At 37.7% G+C, this 17,665-nt stretch overlaps 1 protein-coding gene across 1 annotated transcript in view; it reads left to right on the forward strand.

Annotated features, from left to right (window-relative positions):
• LOC106094232 (prostaglandin E2 receptor EP2 subtype) overlaps window positions 1-17,665 on the forward strand; it is a 41,197-nt gene that overhangs the window by 12,679 nt on the left and 10,853 nt on the right. The window contains exons 2-3 of the mRNA XM_013261435.2: window positions 14,528-14,744; window positions 14,885-15,077. Of these exons, the coding sequence (XP_013116889.2) occupies window positions 14,528-14,744; window positions 14,885-15,077 (410 nt within the window). The remainder of the gene's footprint in view (window positions 1-14,527; window positions 14,745-14,884; window positions 15,078-17,665) is intronic.

Below are 17,665 nucleotides of genomic sequence, written 5' to 3' on the forward strand. Positions count from 1 at the left end.
TCAGGATATAGACTTATTTAGACCATACTTGACTTGGTTGTTTGAAGTCCAACTACCAAAACAATATGTGCAAAATTTCAGCCAAATTGGATAAGAATTGCGCACTCAAGAGTCTCAAGAAGTCAAGACCCAAGATCGGTTTATATGACAGCTATATCAGGATATAGACTTATTTCGACCATACTTGACTTGGTTGTTAGAAGTCCAAGTACCACAACAATATGTGCAAAATTTTAGCCAAATTGGATAAGAATTGCGCACTCTAGAGTCTCAAGAAGTCAAGACCCAAGATCGGTTTATATGACAGCTACACCAGATTATCGACTGATTTAGACCATGCTTGGCACAGTTGTTGGATGTCATTACCAAAACTATATGTGCAAAATTTCGGCCAAATTGGATAAGTATTGCGCCCTCTAGAGTCTCAAGAAGTCAAGACCCAAGATCGGTTTATATTGCAGCTACATCAAAACATGGACCAATATAGCACATTTACGATCCCAAACAACCTACACATATTAAAAGTGTTTGAACAAATTTTTAAGTTCCTAGCTTTATTCCTTCGAAAGACGGACGGACAGACAGACGAACGGACATGGCTAGATCGACTTAGAATGTGATGACGATCAAGAATATATATACTTTATGGGGTCTTAGACGCATATTTCGAGGTATTACAAACAGACTGATCAGAATGATGAAATTATTGTAGTATACCCCCATCCTATGGTGGAGAGTATAAAAATACAAAAGTTTGCAAATGTTGCTCAACAGCTTTAAGTCAATTCAGTTTTATCCTCCACCTTAATATTCAACATCTAACATTCAATTGCAACATTTGATTTACTTTTCCGTTTAACATTTAAAAATGGCATTCCAGAACAGTTGAACGTCGGGGCTAGTGTGGGCCTCCTTTTAGCTTTAATTAAAATTGATTGCCTATGTTTTTGTTGTGGCCTAAATTGTCGTTAATATCGATAGTTTATGCATCCCATGAGACACATTTAAATATTTTTTTTTAATTTAATTTTGATTTTCTAGCACTCTAGCTACAGAAAATTTAAGGCATATAAATTTTTACAATTCTAATAACTAGCCATTTTATTTATTTATTTGACAGTTTTTTGTCTAGCAATTGAAGTTAAAACAAGTGAAGGGTAAATATTGAATTATTGGGTTGCCCAGAAAGTAATTGCGGATTTTTCATATAGTCGGCGTTGTCAAATTTTTTCACAGCTTGTGACTCTGTAATTGCATTCTTTCTTCTGTCAGTTATCAGCTGTTACTTTTAGCTTGCTTTAGAAAAAAGTGTAAAAAAAGTATATTTGATTAAAGTTCATTCTAAGTTTTATTAAAAATGCATTTACTTTCTTTTAAAAAATTCCGCAATTACTTTTTGGGCAACCCAATATATGTTCGTTCGATTTGCAGAAATAATGCAATAAAATGGTCTCTTGTTAACCTATTCGTGCGAAATTTGGCAAGAAGAATTTTCTATACGAAATAACTGGTGAATTTCATAGAAATCGATTCAGGTTTAGATATAGCTCCCATATATATGTTCGTCCGATTTGCAGTAATAATACAATGAAATGGTCAATTGTTAACCGATTCTCTTGAAATTTGGTACGAAGGATTTTCTCTTGACTCTCGACATTACTGGTGAATTTCATAGAAGTCGGTTCAGATTTAGATATAGCTGCCATATATGTATATCGCCCGATTTTCACTTCTAGAGGCACTGCAAGCGAATTTATGGACCAATCTTGCCAAAACTTTGTACAACACTTTCCTTATAAACTACCACAATATCTGAGAAGTTTACTCCAAATCGGTTTAGATTTAGATATAGCTCCCATATATATGTTCGTCCGATTTTGGGAAATATTGCAATAAAGTGCTCATTTGTTAAACGTCGTTATTAAAGTTTCAACATATTTGCTCTAAATTTGATACGGACTGTTTAATAACCCAATATAGCTCCCACATTGTATTTAGGGTAGGTGTAGGGTTTTATGCAGTCGGCACCGCCCGACTTTTGCCCTTCCTTACTGGTTTTATTTGGGTTAAAGCGTACTATGACAATCTTTTATCACTTAAGCCAGAGTTTAGACAATTGTGAAAATTCTTTGTTTAATAATTGGGTAAAACCATGTTCCACAACTATGTCGTTGAATCTCTTAAAGAAATATTTCAGCGGAAGTGAATTCGAAAACGCCATTCATCTCATCTCGCAACTGTGCATTTTAAGGAATTAATTTGCAAGAAATTCTGTGAGAAATATTTAGAATGAGTCATTTGCAAATATTTTGGGAAGTTGAATATAATTAATTCTAGTCATTAATGTAGCAAATGAAAAATTGGAATAGTTTGTAAACAAACGCTCAACTAATGCCTCTGGACAATGTGGCTAGACAAATCGCTACGACCACTGCTGTAAGGCAGTACGCATGAGGAGGCTACTGACAATGTGTTATCCTTGATAAAATGCCCAATGCTCCCGGAAGTGTGGATGACACATTACCTGAGCTGCTTTTTGATAAGAAGAACTGTAGCACTATTTTCGATTGAACCGATTGGAACTACAATATCCCTGGTAATAGAAGTTGAATAGACGTTTATGCGGATGGTTCCAAACTAGATGAACAGGTGGGCTTTAGGGTGTACCCTGAAGAACTAGGACGGTCATATTAAGAAGGTTACCCGAGCATTGTAGTGTGCATTAAGAAGAGATGCTTGCAATTAAATAAGTAAAAATCTAAAACGCTATCGACCAGTCATGGGCAAAAATACTTATGCTAATGACATTACGGTGTACATACACAAGAAAATAATCGCGAGCTAGTCCATGCCATGGGTTTGCACATAATCGCAATTGTGTGCTAGTCACTGGTATAGATACATTCTCACACACACCATTTTTCCTATATTTTGAATGAGCAAAGAACAGTCAGTATGTTGAGCAGCTCGGTGGAATGCGGATGGTGAGCTCAGATACAAAAATTCTCGTATTTCTAATGGCAAAAAGCATTAGAGCAACAGACAAATGGCTGCCAGGTACAAGAAAAAACAACAAGAATTTCTTAGACACATGCTAATATTTTTAAGCGATAAAGAAATATCCATCCCAAAGTAGGTAAAATGGGAATTTTATGATGAAAATGTTTGTTAATGTTTGAAAATTATTTCATGCAAATGTTGACCGTGACTGCGCTTAAAATGGACCATCCGCTTAGTCAAATTTTGTTATACTCTAACTGCTTCAATGTTATCTTACAATGCATCAATTGAAGCGGGCTTGTCTGTATAGACATGAACTTACATTCTGTTTTTCAACACATCATTACATACATTTTTTACCCTCCACCATAGGTAATGACGAAATTAGTATACCCCCACTAATTTCGTCATTTTGTTTCTAACACCTCGAAATATGTGTCTTAGACCCCATACAGTATATAAAGGGTGATTTTTTTTGAGGTTAGGATTTTCATGCATTAGTATTTGACAGATCACGTGGGATTTCAGACATGGTGTCAAAGAGAAAGATGCTCAGTATGCTTTGACATTTCATCATGAATAGACTTACTAACGAGCAACGCTTGCAAATCATTGAATTTTATTACCAAAATCAGTGTTCGGTTCGAAATGTGTTCATTCACCGTAACGTTGCGTCCAACAGCATCTTTGAAAAAATACGGTCCAATGATTCCACCAGCGTACAAACCACACCAAACAGTGCATTTTTCGGGATGCATGGGCAGTTCTTGAACGGCTTCTGGTTGCTCTTCACTCCAAATGCGGCAATTTTGCTTATTTACGTAGCCATTCAACCAGAAATGAGCCTCATCGCTGAACGTCATGTCATTTTAAGTCGATCTAGCCATGTCCGTCCGTCTGTCTGTCGAAAACAGGTTAACCTTCGAAGGAGAAAAGCTAGGCGCTTGAAATTTTGCACAAATACTTTTTATAAGAGTAGGTCGGTTGGGGTTTTAAATGGGCCATATCGGTCCATGTTTTGATATAGCTGCCCTATAAACCGATCTTGGATCATGACTTCTTGAGCCTCTGGAGGGCGCAATTCTCATCCGATTTGGCTTAAATTTTGTACAACAGCTTTTCCCATGACCTTCAACATACGTGTCTAATATGGCCCGAATCGATCTATAGCTTGACACAGCTCCCATATAAACCGATCTCCCGATTTGGCTTCTCGAGCCCATACAAGGCGCAATTCTTATCCAAATGAACTGAAATATTACCCAATGACTTCTACAATGTTCAGCATTCAATTAATTTATGGTGCGAATCGGACTATAACTTGATATAGCTCCAATAGCACAACAGTTCTTATTCATTATTTCTTGTTTGCCTAAAAAGAGATACCACGAAAAGAACTCGACAAATGCGATCCATCGTGGAGGGTATATGAGATTCGGCCCGTCGAACTTAGCACGCTCTTACTTGTTTACAAGTTTTTTTTCGATTTTCTCTCACTATGCGACGCCAGAGCCTTCAACGCCACCTTACTGTCCAAGTATATCGTTTATCGCAGCAGCATCATCTTCAATGCATTAAGGATCGCTAAGACCTCCGCCTGAAAAGACGCTGCACCCATCCCGAAGTGTATAAGATTCCCTGATGCCAAGGAATTCAATGAAAACTCCTGCTCCGACGCCCCACCCAATTTAGTCTCGTGTATATAGTGGGTCCCGGAAAGGGCGGAGTACACCAAACCCAGAGATCCCTATTTGGGAAAAACGACTTTCAAGTCATCAACAAGGAAGGACTCTCCTAGTAGAGTACATATATTTGTATTTTACGATTAATCGTCTATTTGAATGTTCTTGTCCATGGAACAAGACCGAAAGTGGACCTCGATTAATAGATCAAGCGATTAATCGTTCAATATGTCGAATAAAACAATACGGGATATTTTCGAACATCTTCTAGCTTGAGATCATATTCAATGCTTTCTATTCAAAGAATAGCATAGCAAATAACTTATAAAGTTTGAGCAAGTGTGTGTTATTATTCAAAACGCTTTGACTGTCTTGGTGGATCTTGATTTTTGATATGCCATTAAATGAAATTAATCACTAAAAAGCATTGAATATGATCTCAAGCTAGATGTTCGAAAGATCAGGAAAAGATTTTAAATAACAAAATAAAAGAGCGCAAATAGACGAACAATACGGAATACACTTTGACTGGCTTGGTGGATCATGATTTTTGATACGCCATGTATCATCATCAACACCTTTGTCAAATTAATTACTAAAAAACATTGAATATGATCTCAAGCTAGATGTTCGCAAGATCACGAAAAGATGTTAAATATCAAAATAAAAGAGCGCAAACGGACGAACAATACGGAATACACTTTGACTGGCTTGGTCGATCATGATTTTTGATACCCCTTGTATCATCATCAACACCTTTGTCAAATTAATTACTAAAAAGCATTGAATATGATCTCAAGCTAGATGTTCGAAAAAACACGAGAAGATTTTAAAGATCAAAATAAAAGAGCGCAAACAGACGAACAATACGGAATACACTTTGACTGGCTTGGTGGATCCTGATTTTTGATACGCCATGTATCATCAACCACACCTTTGACAAATTAATTACTAAAAAGCATTGAATATGATCTCAAGCTAAATGTTCGAAAAATCACGAGAAGATTTTAAAGTTCAATATAAAAGAGCGCAAACGGAATATTTTCGAGATATTATCCTTCAAATATTTCTCATATATGTATGACGATTTGACACGATTCATATTGCTTAGGATTTTTAACATCCAAATCTATTAACCGTACTAAGTTATTCCATTATTTGTTTATTTGTGTATCACTTTCAATTGTTCGATTATTTGAAAGGTTACGAGTAATCGAATAACGATTAATCGAGTGTACACCCCCATTAACAGCAGTTTTTCTTCTCCCAATAATGGGATTCTAACCCTCTGCCTTAAAATATTATTGAAACTGCCCATAACTACTCTTGTCAGTTTAGTTTGGATGTATTAAGGCTACTACACCCATTAAGCTAAACATGAATACGAAAGTACTCGTAAACTCTAACCATGTTGTCAGTGCTTCGTTAATGATAAACTATAGACATCATGGTCATCACCATATGTTATCGTAGAGATAGACGAAATTTGTTTCCCATACCAGCAATCATAGGTTTTCGCACAACTTTCTCCATAACAGCTTTAGAACCCCGAATTCTTCAATGAGTTTTAGATATACCAAAAGTCCCCTAAGCTTTCTGGGAAAATGTCACGAAATAACAGGTTGGGTACATCACTGGACAAAGATAAAAATGGTTTCACTAATTTTTGGTTTTTTTTGTTGGCAATATAATATAACACCCAGAAAAAAAAAGTTTGCTCATATCAGCAAACACATTCTGCCGATTTTATATAAATCATTCCATACCTTTGGTGGCAACATTTTCAAATTTTTGAACATCTGAGGGATCGTTAAAGCATTTCCTATTTATTAAGACAAATATTGGCTATTTCAGGTATTTTGTATTTAAAAACTTAACTATGATTTTAGTAGATATTCCATAGGTCATTGCCCGGATTTCGCGGATAAAAGACACCGGTACTTAGCTGTGGACACAATACCAGCCATGAACCAACGTAGGGGAATGGTATGGAGAGTAATTAAGAATTTTGTAAGTCGCTCGGAATTCCTAACTTAAAATTGTCTTTCTCGAGGTTACTTTTTAGAGCCGATTACTGGCTTAGGTGTATGTCCATAGTGGCATGGGACGGATTAATATCCGGCCCCTTTTTTCAACCTAACCTAAAATAGTAAATATTTGGTCTGCTCTTATTTGCTGCTCAAAGAAAAATATCCGTATCTCGAAATAGGTACTACCTAATACGAAACAAGTAAGAGCGTACTAAGTTCGGCCGGGTCGAATCTTATATACCCTCCTCCATGGATCGCATTTGTCGAGTTCTTTGCGCGGTATCTCTTTTTAGGCAAACAAAGAATAATGAATAAGAACTTTATGCTATTAAAGCTATATCAAGTAATAGTTTGATTCGGACCATAAATGAATTGAATGCTGAACATTGTAGAAGTCATTGGGTAATATTTCAGTTCATTGGGATAAGAATTGCGCCTTTTAGGGGCTCAAGAAACATATTCGGGAGATCGGTTTATATGGGAGCTGTATTAAGCTATAGATCGATTTAGACCATATTTCACATGTATGTTAAATGCCATAGGAGAAGCCGTTGTAGAAAATTTCAGCCAAATTGGATAACAACTGCGCCCTCTAGAGGCTCAAGAAGTCAATACCCAAGATCGGTTTATATGGCAGCTATATCAGTTTATGAACCTGCCATATAAACCATATCGGTTTATATGTCAATGAAACTGGGAAAAATGGGATGACGTCAGAGGTGAGCAATGGCTTTGCTAAGCTCACAAGCAGACTGGGAAACCGATCCGGGGCACGACGAAGGAGAGAGAGGAGTATGTACCGGCAGCGCAATCGGGCGAAAGTGGAGGATGCTGGAAATGATAGAACTGGCATTACAAGCATTTCTATGGAAGTTGGAAAGAGAATCAGATCTCCCGAAGAGAAGAAGAAGAAGAAAAAGGGCTCCCCGCTTTCAAGTACTCTGGGAAGACCAAGCCATCAGGCGGTGCAGTGGCGGGACACTCAATAACGCCTAACGGATAGGTGGCCGACGACGAGATTATTACCGCCTCTCTCAATATTGGGAAGACTAGGATAAACAAACATCCTAATACTAAAACATCAGGCAGTGCAGGGGTGAGAGACCCAACACAGCCTAAGGAACAGAGACCCGACGTTGGAACCGTCAACGACTTTTTCGATATTAGGAAGACAAAGGATGGATAAAGATCCTAATGGTGAAACATCAGGCAGTGCAGTGACAGAGAACTCGATGCCGCCTAACGCACAGCGAGCCGACGATGACACCACAACCTACTCCCAAGAAGCCTATTTACTCACGATTAGGAAGCCTAGTATAGGCAAAGATTCTAATATTGGAACATCAGGCAGTGCAGGGACGGTAGTCTCAATACAGTCTAACGAACAGGGACCCGATGAGGGAACCATTAACGATTTTCTTAAGATCGGAAGACTATGATAGTTAGCTCGGAATTCCTGACTTAAAATTTTCTTTTTCGAGGTTACTTTTTATACCCACCACCGAAGGATGATGGTATATTCATGTTGTCATTCCGTTTTCAACACATTTCCGACCCTATAAAGTATATATATTCTTGATCAGCGTAAAAATCTAAGACGATCTAGCCATGACCGTCCGTCTGTCCGCCTGTCTGTTGAAATCACGCTACAGTCTTTAAAAATAGAGATATTGAGCTGAAACTTTGCACAGAATCTTTTTTGTCCATAAGCAGATTAAGTTCGAAGAAGGGCAATATCGGACTATATCTTGATATAGCGCCTATAAAGGCCGATCCGCCGATTTAGGGTCTTAGGGCCATAAAAGCCACATTTATTATACAATTTTGCTGAAATTTGGGACAGTTAATTGTGTTAAGCCACTCGACATCCTTCCTCAATTTGGCCCAGATTGGTCCAGATTTGGATATAGCTGTCATATAGACCGATCCGCCGATTTAAGGTCATAGGCCCCTAAAAGACGCATTTATTATCCGATTTTGCCAAAATTTGCGAAAATGAGTTGTGTTAGAACCTTCGACATCCTTCTTTAATTTGGTCCAGATCGGTCCAGATTTGGATATAGCTGCCATATAGACCGATCAGCCGATTTCGCCGAAATTTGGGACAGTGGGTTAAGTTAAGCCCCTCGACATACTTCTGTAATATGGCACAGATCGGTTCAGATTTGGATATAGCTGCCATATAGACCGATCTCTCGATTTAAGGTTTTGGGTCCATAAAAGGCGCATTTATTGTCCGAATTCACCGAAATTTGGGACAGTGAGTTGTGTTAGGCCCTTCGACATTTTTCCTCAATTTGGCTCAGATCAGTCCAGATTTGTATATAGCCGCCATATGGACCGATCTCTCGATTTATGGTTTTGGGCTCATAAAAGGCACATTTATTGTCCGATGTAGCCGAAATTTAGGACAGTGAGTTAAGTTAAGCCCTTCGACATACTTCTGCAATATGGCACAGATCGGTCTAGATTGGGATATAGCTGCCATATATACCGATCCGCCGATTAAGGGTTTAAGGCCCATAAAAGGCGCATTTATTATCCGTTGAGTTGCGTTAGGCCCTTCGACATTTTCCTCAATTTGGCTGAGATCAGTCCAGATTTGTATATAGCTGCCATATGGACCGATCTCTCGATTTATGGTTTTGGGCTCATAAAAGGCGCATTTGTTTTCCGATGTCGCCGAAATTTGGGACAGTGAGTTGTGTTAGGCCCTTCGACATTTTTCCTCAATTTGGCTCAGATCAGTCCAGGTTTGTATATAGCTGCCATATGGACCGATCTCTCGATTTATGGTTTTGGGCTCATAAAAGGCGCATTTGTTTTCCGAAGTCGCCGAAATTTGTGACAGTGAGTTGCGTTAGGCCCTTCGACATTTTTCCTGAATTTGGCTCAGATCAGTCCAGGTTTGTATATAGCTGCCATATGGACCGATCACTCGATTTAAGGCTTTGGGCCCATAAAAGGCGCATTTATTGTCCGATGTCGCCGAAATTTGGGACAGTGAGTTGCGTTAGGCCCTTCGACATTTTTCCTCAATTTGGCTGAGATCAGTCCAGATTTGTATAAGCCGCCATATGGACCGATCTCTCGATTTAAGGTTTTGGGCTCATAAAAGGCGCATTTATTGTCCGATGCCGCCGAAATTTGGGACAGTGAGTTGCGTAAGGCCCTTCGACATTCTTCCTCAATTTGACTCAGATCGGTCCAGATTAGGATATAGTTGCTATATAGACCTCTTTCTCTCGATTTAAGGTTTTTGGGCCATAAAAGGCGCATTTTTTTGTCAGATTTCGCCGAAATTTGCGACAGTGAGTTGTGTTAGGCTCTTCGAAATTTTTCTGCAACTTGGCTCAAATCGTGTAAGTATATAATGGCAGGGGTCCGATTAATATCTGCACCCTCTTTTCAACCTAACCCATATATTTTTTAAAGGATTTCTGATATTTTATGTCCAAAATCTGAGTCCGAAAGCAGCAGAAAATGTTTGCCGTTAAGACAAAAAGAACTGATGTCCCATTGCCATCAGACTTTTTGTTGATACATCAAACTTTTTTTTGCTGTCTTTACTAAGAAAATTTTTCTGAGTGAAGATATGACTAAAAACAATTGAAAATATATCCACTAGGAGAAGTGTTGGTATTACAAATCAGAGAAATAGAATTATTTGTTTAATAACTCCCTTTAGAGATAAGACATTTCATGAGCAAATGTGAAATTATTTTAAATGACTAACAAAGCAAATAATAGGTGTGTTTTGTTGCTATCAATCCCTGTAGGTTGAGACTCTATCAACATAGAGTACAATTAAAAAATTTACCTATTCGATTCTTCCAACTTTAGCTGTAGCAATTGTGGTCAGGCTATGTGTCAACCTATTTGTGGTTAGTTTTTAGCTGGCAGTGATATACTTTTATTAAGGATTTTCTTTGGAATTGGGTTTATATTTGCGATCTGTAATGTTTTCTAACCTTAAGAAATATGTCATTAAAAAAATATTTATAAATAAAATAAAAAATTCTAAATAAATGAATTTGATTTAAGTCAACCAGGAATTAAAAAAAATCCATATTAGTTAATAATTCGTTAAATAAAAATTTTGTAATTTTTTGGAAAATTCAAATATTAAAAATTTTTTAAAACTTGCACAACAGATCTAATGTGATCTTTTATAGTATTCCGTTGTGGATGTAATGAACTAAATATAATAACTCACTCTGTCATAGGAAGAAGGCAATAAACGATTTAAACAATTTAAACAAAAAAAAACTCTTATCTCTAGAAACATGCAACCATTTCCACTTAGACAATGAGTCTGATACTAGCACAGGCATTCACATTCACTTTCAAGTTCGAACTAATCTCAACATATCAAACAAACTGTGATGGCCACAGACTTCTGGGGGGTAACAATTGACTGTAAATGTCATCCGTGTACAAATTGCACTTAAGGCCATTGTCAATATCTTAATCATTTCACAAGGCAAAAATTGTTAAATGAAGTTTGTCGGCTTGTTTGTTTGTTCCGTATAGACTCAAAAATGGCTGAACCGATTACCTTAAGGGCGGGCGGACCCTCCCCCTTACCCCAAAGGACCTACCCAAAAATAAAAGTGAACTGATCGGGACAATATGGGATTCAAATGAAAGGTATTCAAGAGTTGATTACGAATTTCATAATAAAAGTTGGGGCCAAGTACCTGGGGGTCCACCCCAGCCCTAAAACCCCTTAAAATAGGTTTATTTGACGAGCATGACAATATGGAACTCAAATGAAAGGTATTAGGAAGTAGATTGTGAATATGGTCAGGAAGTAGGAATAGGCTTTATAATTCATTGATAATGGAAGGGGGCGGAACCTCCACCGTTACCCCAAAAACACCACCCAAAATCAAAAGTTGAACGATAAGGACAATATGGGTATCAAATGAAAGTAATACAAGAGTAGAGTATGAAATTCATGATAAAAGTTGGGTCCAAGTACCTGGGGGGCCCAAAACCACTTAAAATAGGTTTATTTGACGATCATGACAAAATGGGACTCAAATTTCGGGAGTAGATTACGAATATGGTCACGAAGTAGGAATAGCCTTATTGATAAACACCACCCAAAATGAAAAGTGGACCGATAAGGACAATATGGGTATCAAATGAAAAGTATGCGGGAGTAGACAACGAATATGGCATACAAATTCATGTCGAAGTATAGTGGGTCACCCCACCGCCACAAAAACGCCCAAAATGGGTACATTAACCAATCACGGATATATGGGACTCGGTTTGTTTGTTCGGTATAGACTGAAAAACTGCAGAACCGATTTTCTCGAAATTTTTGCATATTGTTTAGTTTGGTCTGGAAGAAACATAGGCTGTATAATTTTTCAGTATCGGCAGATGGACGGACCCTCCCCCTTATGCCAAAAACACAATCCAAAATCAGAAGTGGACCGATCGGGACAATATAGGTATCAAATGAAAGGTATTGGAGAATAGAATATAAATATGGTATTAAAATTTGAGTCTAAGTATCCATCGGGCCGCCCCAACCCCAAAACTCCTCCAAACAGACATATAGAACGTTCATTTCAATATGGGGCTCAAATGAAAGGTATTCCGGAGTAGATTTCGAATCTGGCATACAAAATCAGATCGAAGTGTAGGGGGTCACGCCAACCCTCAAAAACGCCATTAGACTCATTATGACTATATGATATTTGGCTGAACCGATTTTCTTAAAATTTTCATAGATTTTGTACGTTTGTCTGGAAGGAAACATTGGCTATATAATTTTTAGATATCGGGTGGAGGCGAACCCTCCCCATTACCCCAAAAACGCCACCCATATCCGAAAGTAGTCCGATGGGCACAAATAAGGATATCAAATAAAAGGTATTGGAGACCACAAAGAAATATGGTATTAAAATTTGAGTCCAAGTACCCAGCGGGCCGACTATATTACCGACAATTACTTTTTGGGCAACCCAATAGGTCAGATGTTGGGAGGCTTAAAATAATCCACTATTTTAAATTTCAGCGGAATCGGGTAATAAATAGAGCGGCGTTCCGCAGTGCGACACCTCTTTAGGGAAAATTTTTTAAATAGCCATGCATAACCACCGCTTTGTCCGATGTTCGCCAGGATTCGAACGCGTTCAGCGTTAGAGGCTACAATGGCACGAATTCGATATCCGCATTCAGGGCGAAGTGTCCCCACCCTAAAAAGATATTAGAGAGTTAAAGAAGGCGCATGCCTAGATCGGTCCAGATTTCCATATAGCTGCCATATAGACCGATCTTTTGATTTAAGGTCTTGGGCCCATGAAAGGCGCATTTATTAGTCAATTTGGCCGAAATCTTGGACAGTGAGTTGTTAGTCTTTTCGACATTTTTCTGCAACTTAGCCCAAATCGGTCTAGATTTGGATATAGCTGCCATATAGACCGATCCGCCTATTTAGGGTCCATAAAAGCCACATTTATGATCCGATTTTGCTGAACGTTGGGACAGTGAATTGTGTAAGGACCTTCGATATCCTTCTTTAATATGGCCCATATCGGTACAGATTTTCATATGGCTGCCTTTACTTTTAGTTTAGTTTTTTTCATACTTAGTTACAAAGAAAAACTTCTTCACTCAAAGAAAATGTTTTCTTAAAAAGAAAAATAAACTTCTTATAAAGTACTTTTACTTTTAGTTTAGTTTTTTTTTCATACTTAGTTACAAAGAAAAATCTCTTCACTCAAAGAAAATGTTTTCTTAAAAAGAAAAAAAACTTCTTATAAAGTAAGGACAAACATTTTCAAGTGCAAAGTTGTCACAATAACATCAACTAGTGGTTCAAGACAAAACATTTTCTCCCACTCTTTGACACGTGTTATATGAATAAATTTTCCGAATGGTTGTTATGCTATTTTATCAAAAAGGCAACATTATTCACACCAAAGATATCCTTTTTCATAATCATTTACAGTTTTCAATTACCAAAAGCTCATTGTTTACGCTTTCCATTAGTGAATCCAGTTTCCAGGAAGAAAACTTATATGATTATATAACTCATGCGTCTGTGTTATATTTGAAATTCAATATTAATCGAAGATACGTCTGCATGGATCCAGCTACACGCAGCAAAATAATGGCCGAATAAAAATTATGAAAAATTTTAAATTGAAAACTTAACTGTTGCCAACATTTTTTGAAAGTGAGAAAATATGGAAATTTTATGGAAATTTTAGTTTTAATACAAATTGTGGTTGTTGAAATTTGAGGGTCCCAAAAACCTAGTGTAACAGATATGATATTCCTGTATGGTCTCAACAGCACCGAAAAATTAGTGCATGAATGCCAAGAGATGAAAGGTGAGCCATTTGTTGCCTTTGCAGATTTCTTCGAAAAAGGGTATTCGACTATATTCGAAAATTTCTCGCAAAGTAGGAAGCGACCGGACAGACTAAAAATATATATCTATCTATCTATCTCCCTCTCTCTCTCTCCCTCTCTCTCTGGATAGGAAATGAACTTATATTACAGAATTTAAACCTGCATTCACAACGATGAAAAAAGTCTGACCACATGACTAAAATTTAAGAACTGTCACATGTTAATTACATATGTCAGAGAATGGAGCTATCCTCTCACGTTTTCAACAAACCTAATAGTTTATGAAATTCATTTTAATATTTTTCCCAGTGTAGATATGAGAAAAATTATTTCCTCCTTATATTTAATTGATTGCCAACACCTTGCCTTTCACATTTTCATCAATTTTCATGATGGTCTTTTTTTCTTTTATTTTTTTTTTTTTTTTTTTTGCCACAGCTGCTTATCGACAAATAATTTTATTGGCCTCTTGGGTATGCTGACCACATTGATGTTGAAACTCTATCTACCGCCCGAGGTCTTTGAGGACTACACCAAATGGGATTGTGTGGGCAAAGTTGTATGGAGATTTTTTGGCTTAAGTTCCGGTTGCATAGCAGCCGTAATGGCTATTGAACGATGGATGGCTTTGGCTAGACCATTTATTTATCACAAGGTAAGATGGCTGCCATTCATTTTTTTGAAGTCAATTGAGCTTATTAACCAAAGTGGGAGCGAACAAATAACGCAACAAGGTCCTATTTATCATGGCAATTTATTTTTCCATTTTCCCATTTCAATTTTCTATTTTTACAGCATATTACCTATGAATTGGTGCGTAAAACCATAAAATCCTTGATTTGCATTGCGGTCGTCATCACATTTTTGCCCTTCTTCGGTTTCGGCGCCTACATGGATGACAGCAATCCAGAGAAGGTCAAATGTTTACGTTATCGTGATGCCGAAGGTTTTTTGAATAAAACATATTCGGTGCTATTCATGTTATTTGGTAAGTATAAATGGCAAAAAGACAGATAGTGGGATTGGGGAAGCTGAGGACACTTTTGAAAAAAACTTTTTCCCATGTTGAATTATTTATAAAAAAAAGTAATAATAAAATATCACAAGTAAAGTTTCAGAGATTTTTTTTTAATTTCCAAAAAGTCTATCTGGCGGCTATACACGGAAAAATAAAAATCAATCTCAATCATGAAATAAATTGATCCAACTAATTTTTTCATTGAAACTGCTTCAATCACGAAAATGATAATATCAATCACCGTTTCTGAAAAAGTAATTGAAAAATTTTTCAATTACAAAAATTGCATACTCAAAACAAGTAAACGGTGTTAAGTTTGGCCGGGCCGAGCTTTGGATACCCAGCACCTCGAGAATATATGTAAACCACCTTTCGTCAAAATCTGGTGAAAAATGCATACGTTATGCCCCATAGCAGCTACATCGAAATATGTTCCGATTTGGATCAAATACTAATAAGCACAAGTCATTGTTCAATTGTGTATAACCCAATAAATATAAACCGATCTGAACCATATGCGACGCGGATGTTGAAAAACCTAATATAAGTCACGGTGTCCAATTTCAGTGAAATCGGATCGGTGAAATAAATGCGCCTTTTATGGCCCCAAAACCTTGAGTCGAAAGATCGGTCTATATGGCAGCTATATCCACATCTGGACTGATCTGAGCCAAATTGAAGATGAATGTCGAGGGGCCTAACACAACTCACTGTCCCAAATTTCGGCAACATCGGACAATAAATGCGCCTTTTACAGGCTGAAAACCTTAAATAGCGAGATTTGTCTATAAGACAGCTATATTCAAATCTGGACCGATCTGGGCCAAATTAAAGAAGGATGTCGGAGGTGCTAACACTACTCACTGTCCCAAATTTCGGCGACATTGAAGAATAAATGCGCCTTTTATGGGATCAAAACTTTAAATAGAGAGATTGGTCTATATGGCAGCTATATCCAAATCTGGACCGATCTGTGCCATATTGCAGAAGTGTGTCGAGGGGCTTAACTTAACTCACTGTCTCAAATTTCGGCGAAATCGGAAAATAAATGCGCCTTTTATGGGCCCAAAGCCTTAAATCGAGAGATCGGTCTATATGGCAGCTATATCCACATCTGGACTGATCTGAGCCAAATTAAAGAAGAATGTCGAAGGGCCTAACACAACTCACTGTCCTAAATTTCGGCAAAATCGGATAATAAATGTGGCTTTTATAGACCTAAGACCCTAAATCGATGAATCGGTCTATATGACAGCTATATCCAATTCTGAACCGATCTGGGCCAAATTGAAAAAAGCTGTCGAGTGGCCTAACACAACTCACTGTCTCCAATTTCAGCAAAATCGGATAATAAATGTGGCTTTTGCTTATAGACCGATTCGCCTATTTAGAGTCGTAGGCCTACGAATCGGTCTATACGGGGACTAAATCAATATATAGCTCATATTCGAACTTAACCTGCTTATGGACAAAAAAAAAAAAAAGAATCTCTGCAATGTTTCAGCTCAATATCTCTATTTTTAAAGACTGTAGCGTGATTTCAACAGACAGACGGACGGACATGTCTAGATCGTCTTAGATTTTTACGCTGATCTAGAATATATATACTATATAGGGACGGGAATGGATATTTCGATGTGTTGCAAACGGAATGAGATCGGTTTATATGGGAGCTTTGTCTAAATCTGAACCGATATGACCCATTTGCAATCCTCAACGACCTACATCGATATTAAGTATCTGTGCAAAATGTCAAGCGGCTAGCTTTATGCGTTCGGCCGCTATCGTGATTTCGACAGACGGACGGGCGGACATAGCTTTATGGGGCGCAGATCAAAATTTCGAGTAGCTACCAACGGAATGACTAGATTAGTATACACCCATCCTATGGTGGTGGGTATAAAAAGGATCATGGATAAGAATTGCCATGCTATTGGAACTACATCAGGTTACGGATGGATTCGGGCTGTACTTGGTTTGGATGTAGGAGATCATAGCACTAGTCATTGTTCAAAATTTCAGCCGTAGTGCGAAATTGCAAAAAAAAAATCGCCCTCTAAAGGCTCAAGAAGTATAATCGGCAGATCGTTTTATATGGGAGCTATATCTTAACATAAACCGATTTGGCCCATTTACAATCCCGACCTACGTACATTTATAGGAAGTATTTGTGTAAAATTTCAAGTGGCTAACTTTACGCCTTCGAAAATTTGCATGTCTTCGAAAGACGGACGGACATGGCCAGATCGACTTAAAATATCATGACGATTCGTCCGATTTGACTGAAATCAGCGTAGTGTTTTAGTATCACTTCCAACAACTGTGCTAACTATTGTTGAAATCGGTTCATAACCTGATATAGCTGCCATATAAACCGATCTTGGGTCTTGACTTCTTGAGCCTCTGCAGGGCGCAATTCTCGTCCGATTTAGCTGTAATTTTGCACGAGGCATTCTGTTATGACTTCCAACAAATGTGTCAATTATGGTTCAAATCGGTTTATAACCTGATATAGCTGTCATATAAACCGATCATGGGTCTTGACTTCTTCAGCGTTT

This window comes from Stomoxys calcitrans, chromosome 1 (genome assembly GCF_963082655.1).
Source record: "Stomoxys calcitrans chromosome 1, idStoCalc2.1, whole genome shotgun sequence".
Classification (NCBI taxonomy): domain Eukaryota; kingdom Metazoa; phylum Arthropoda; class Insecta; order Diptera; family Muscidae; genus Stomoxys; species Stomoxys calcitrans.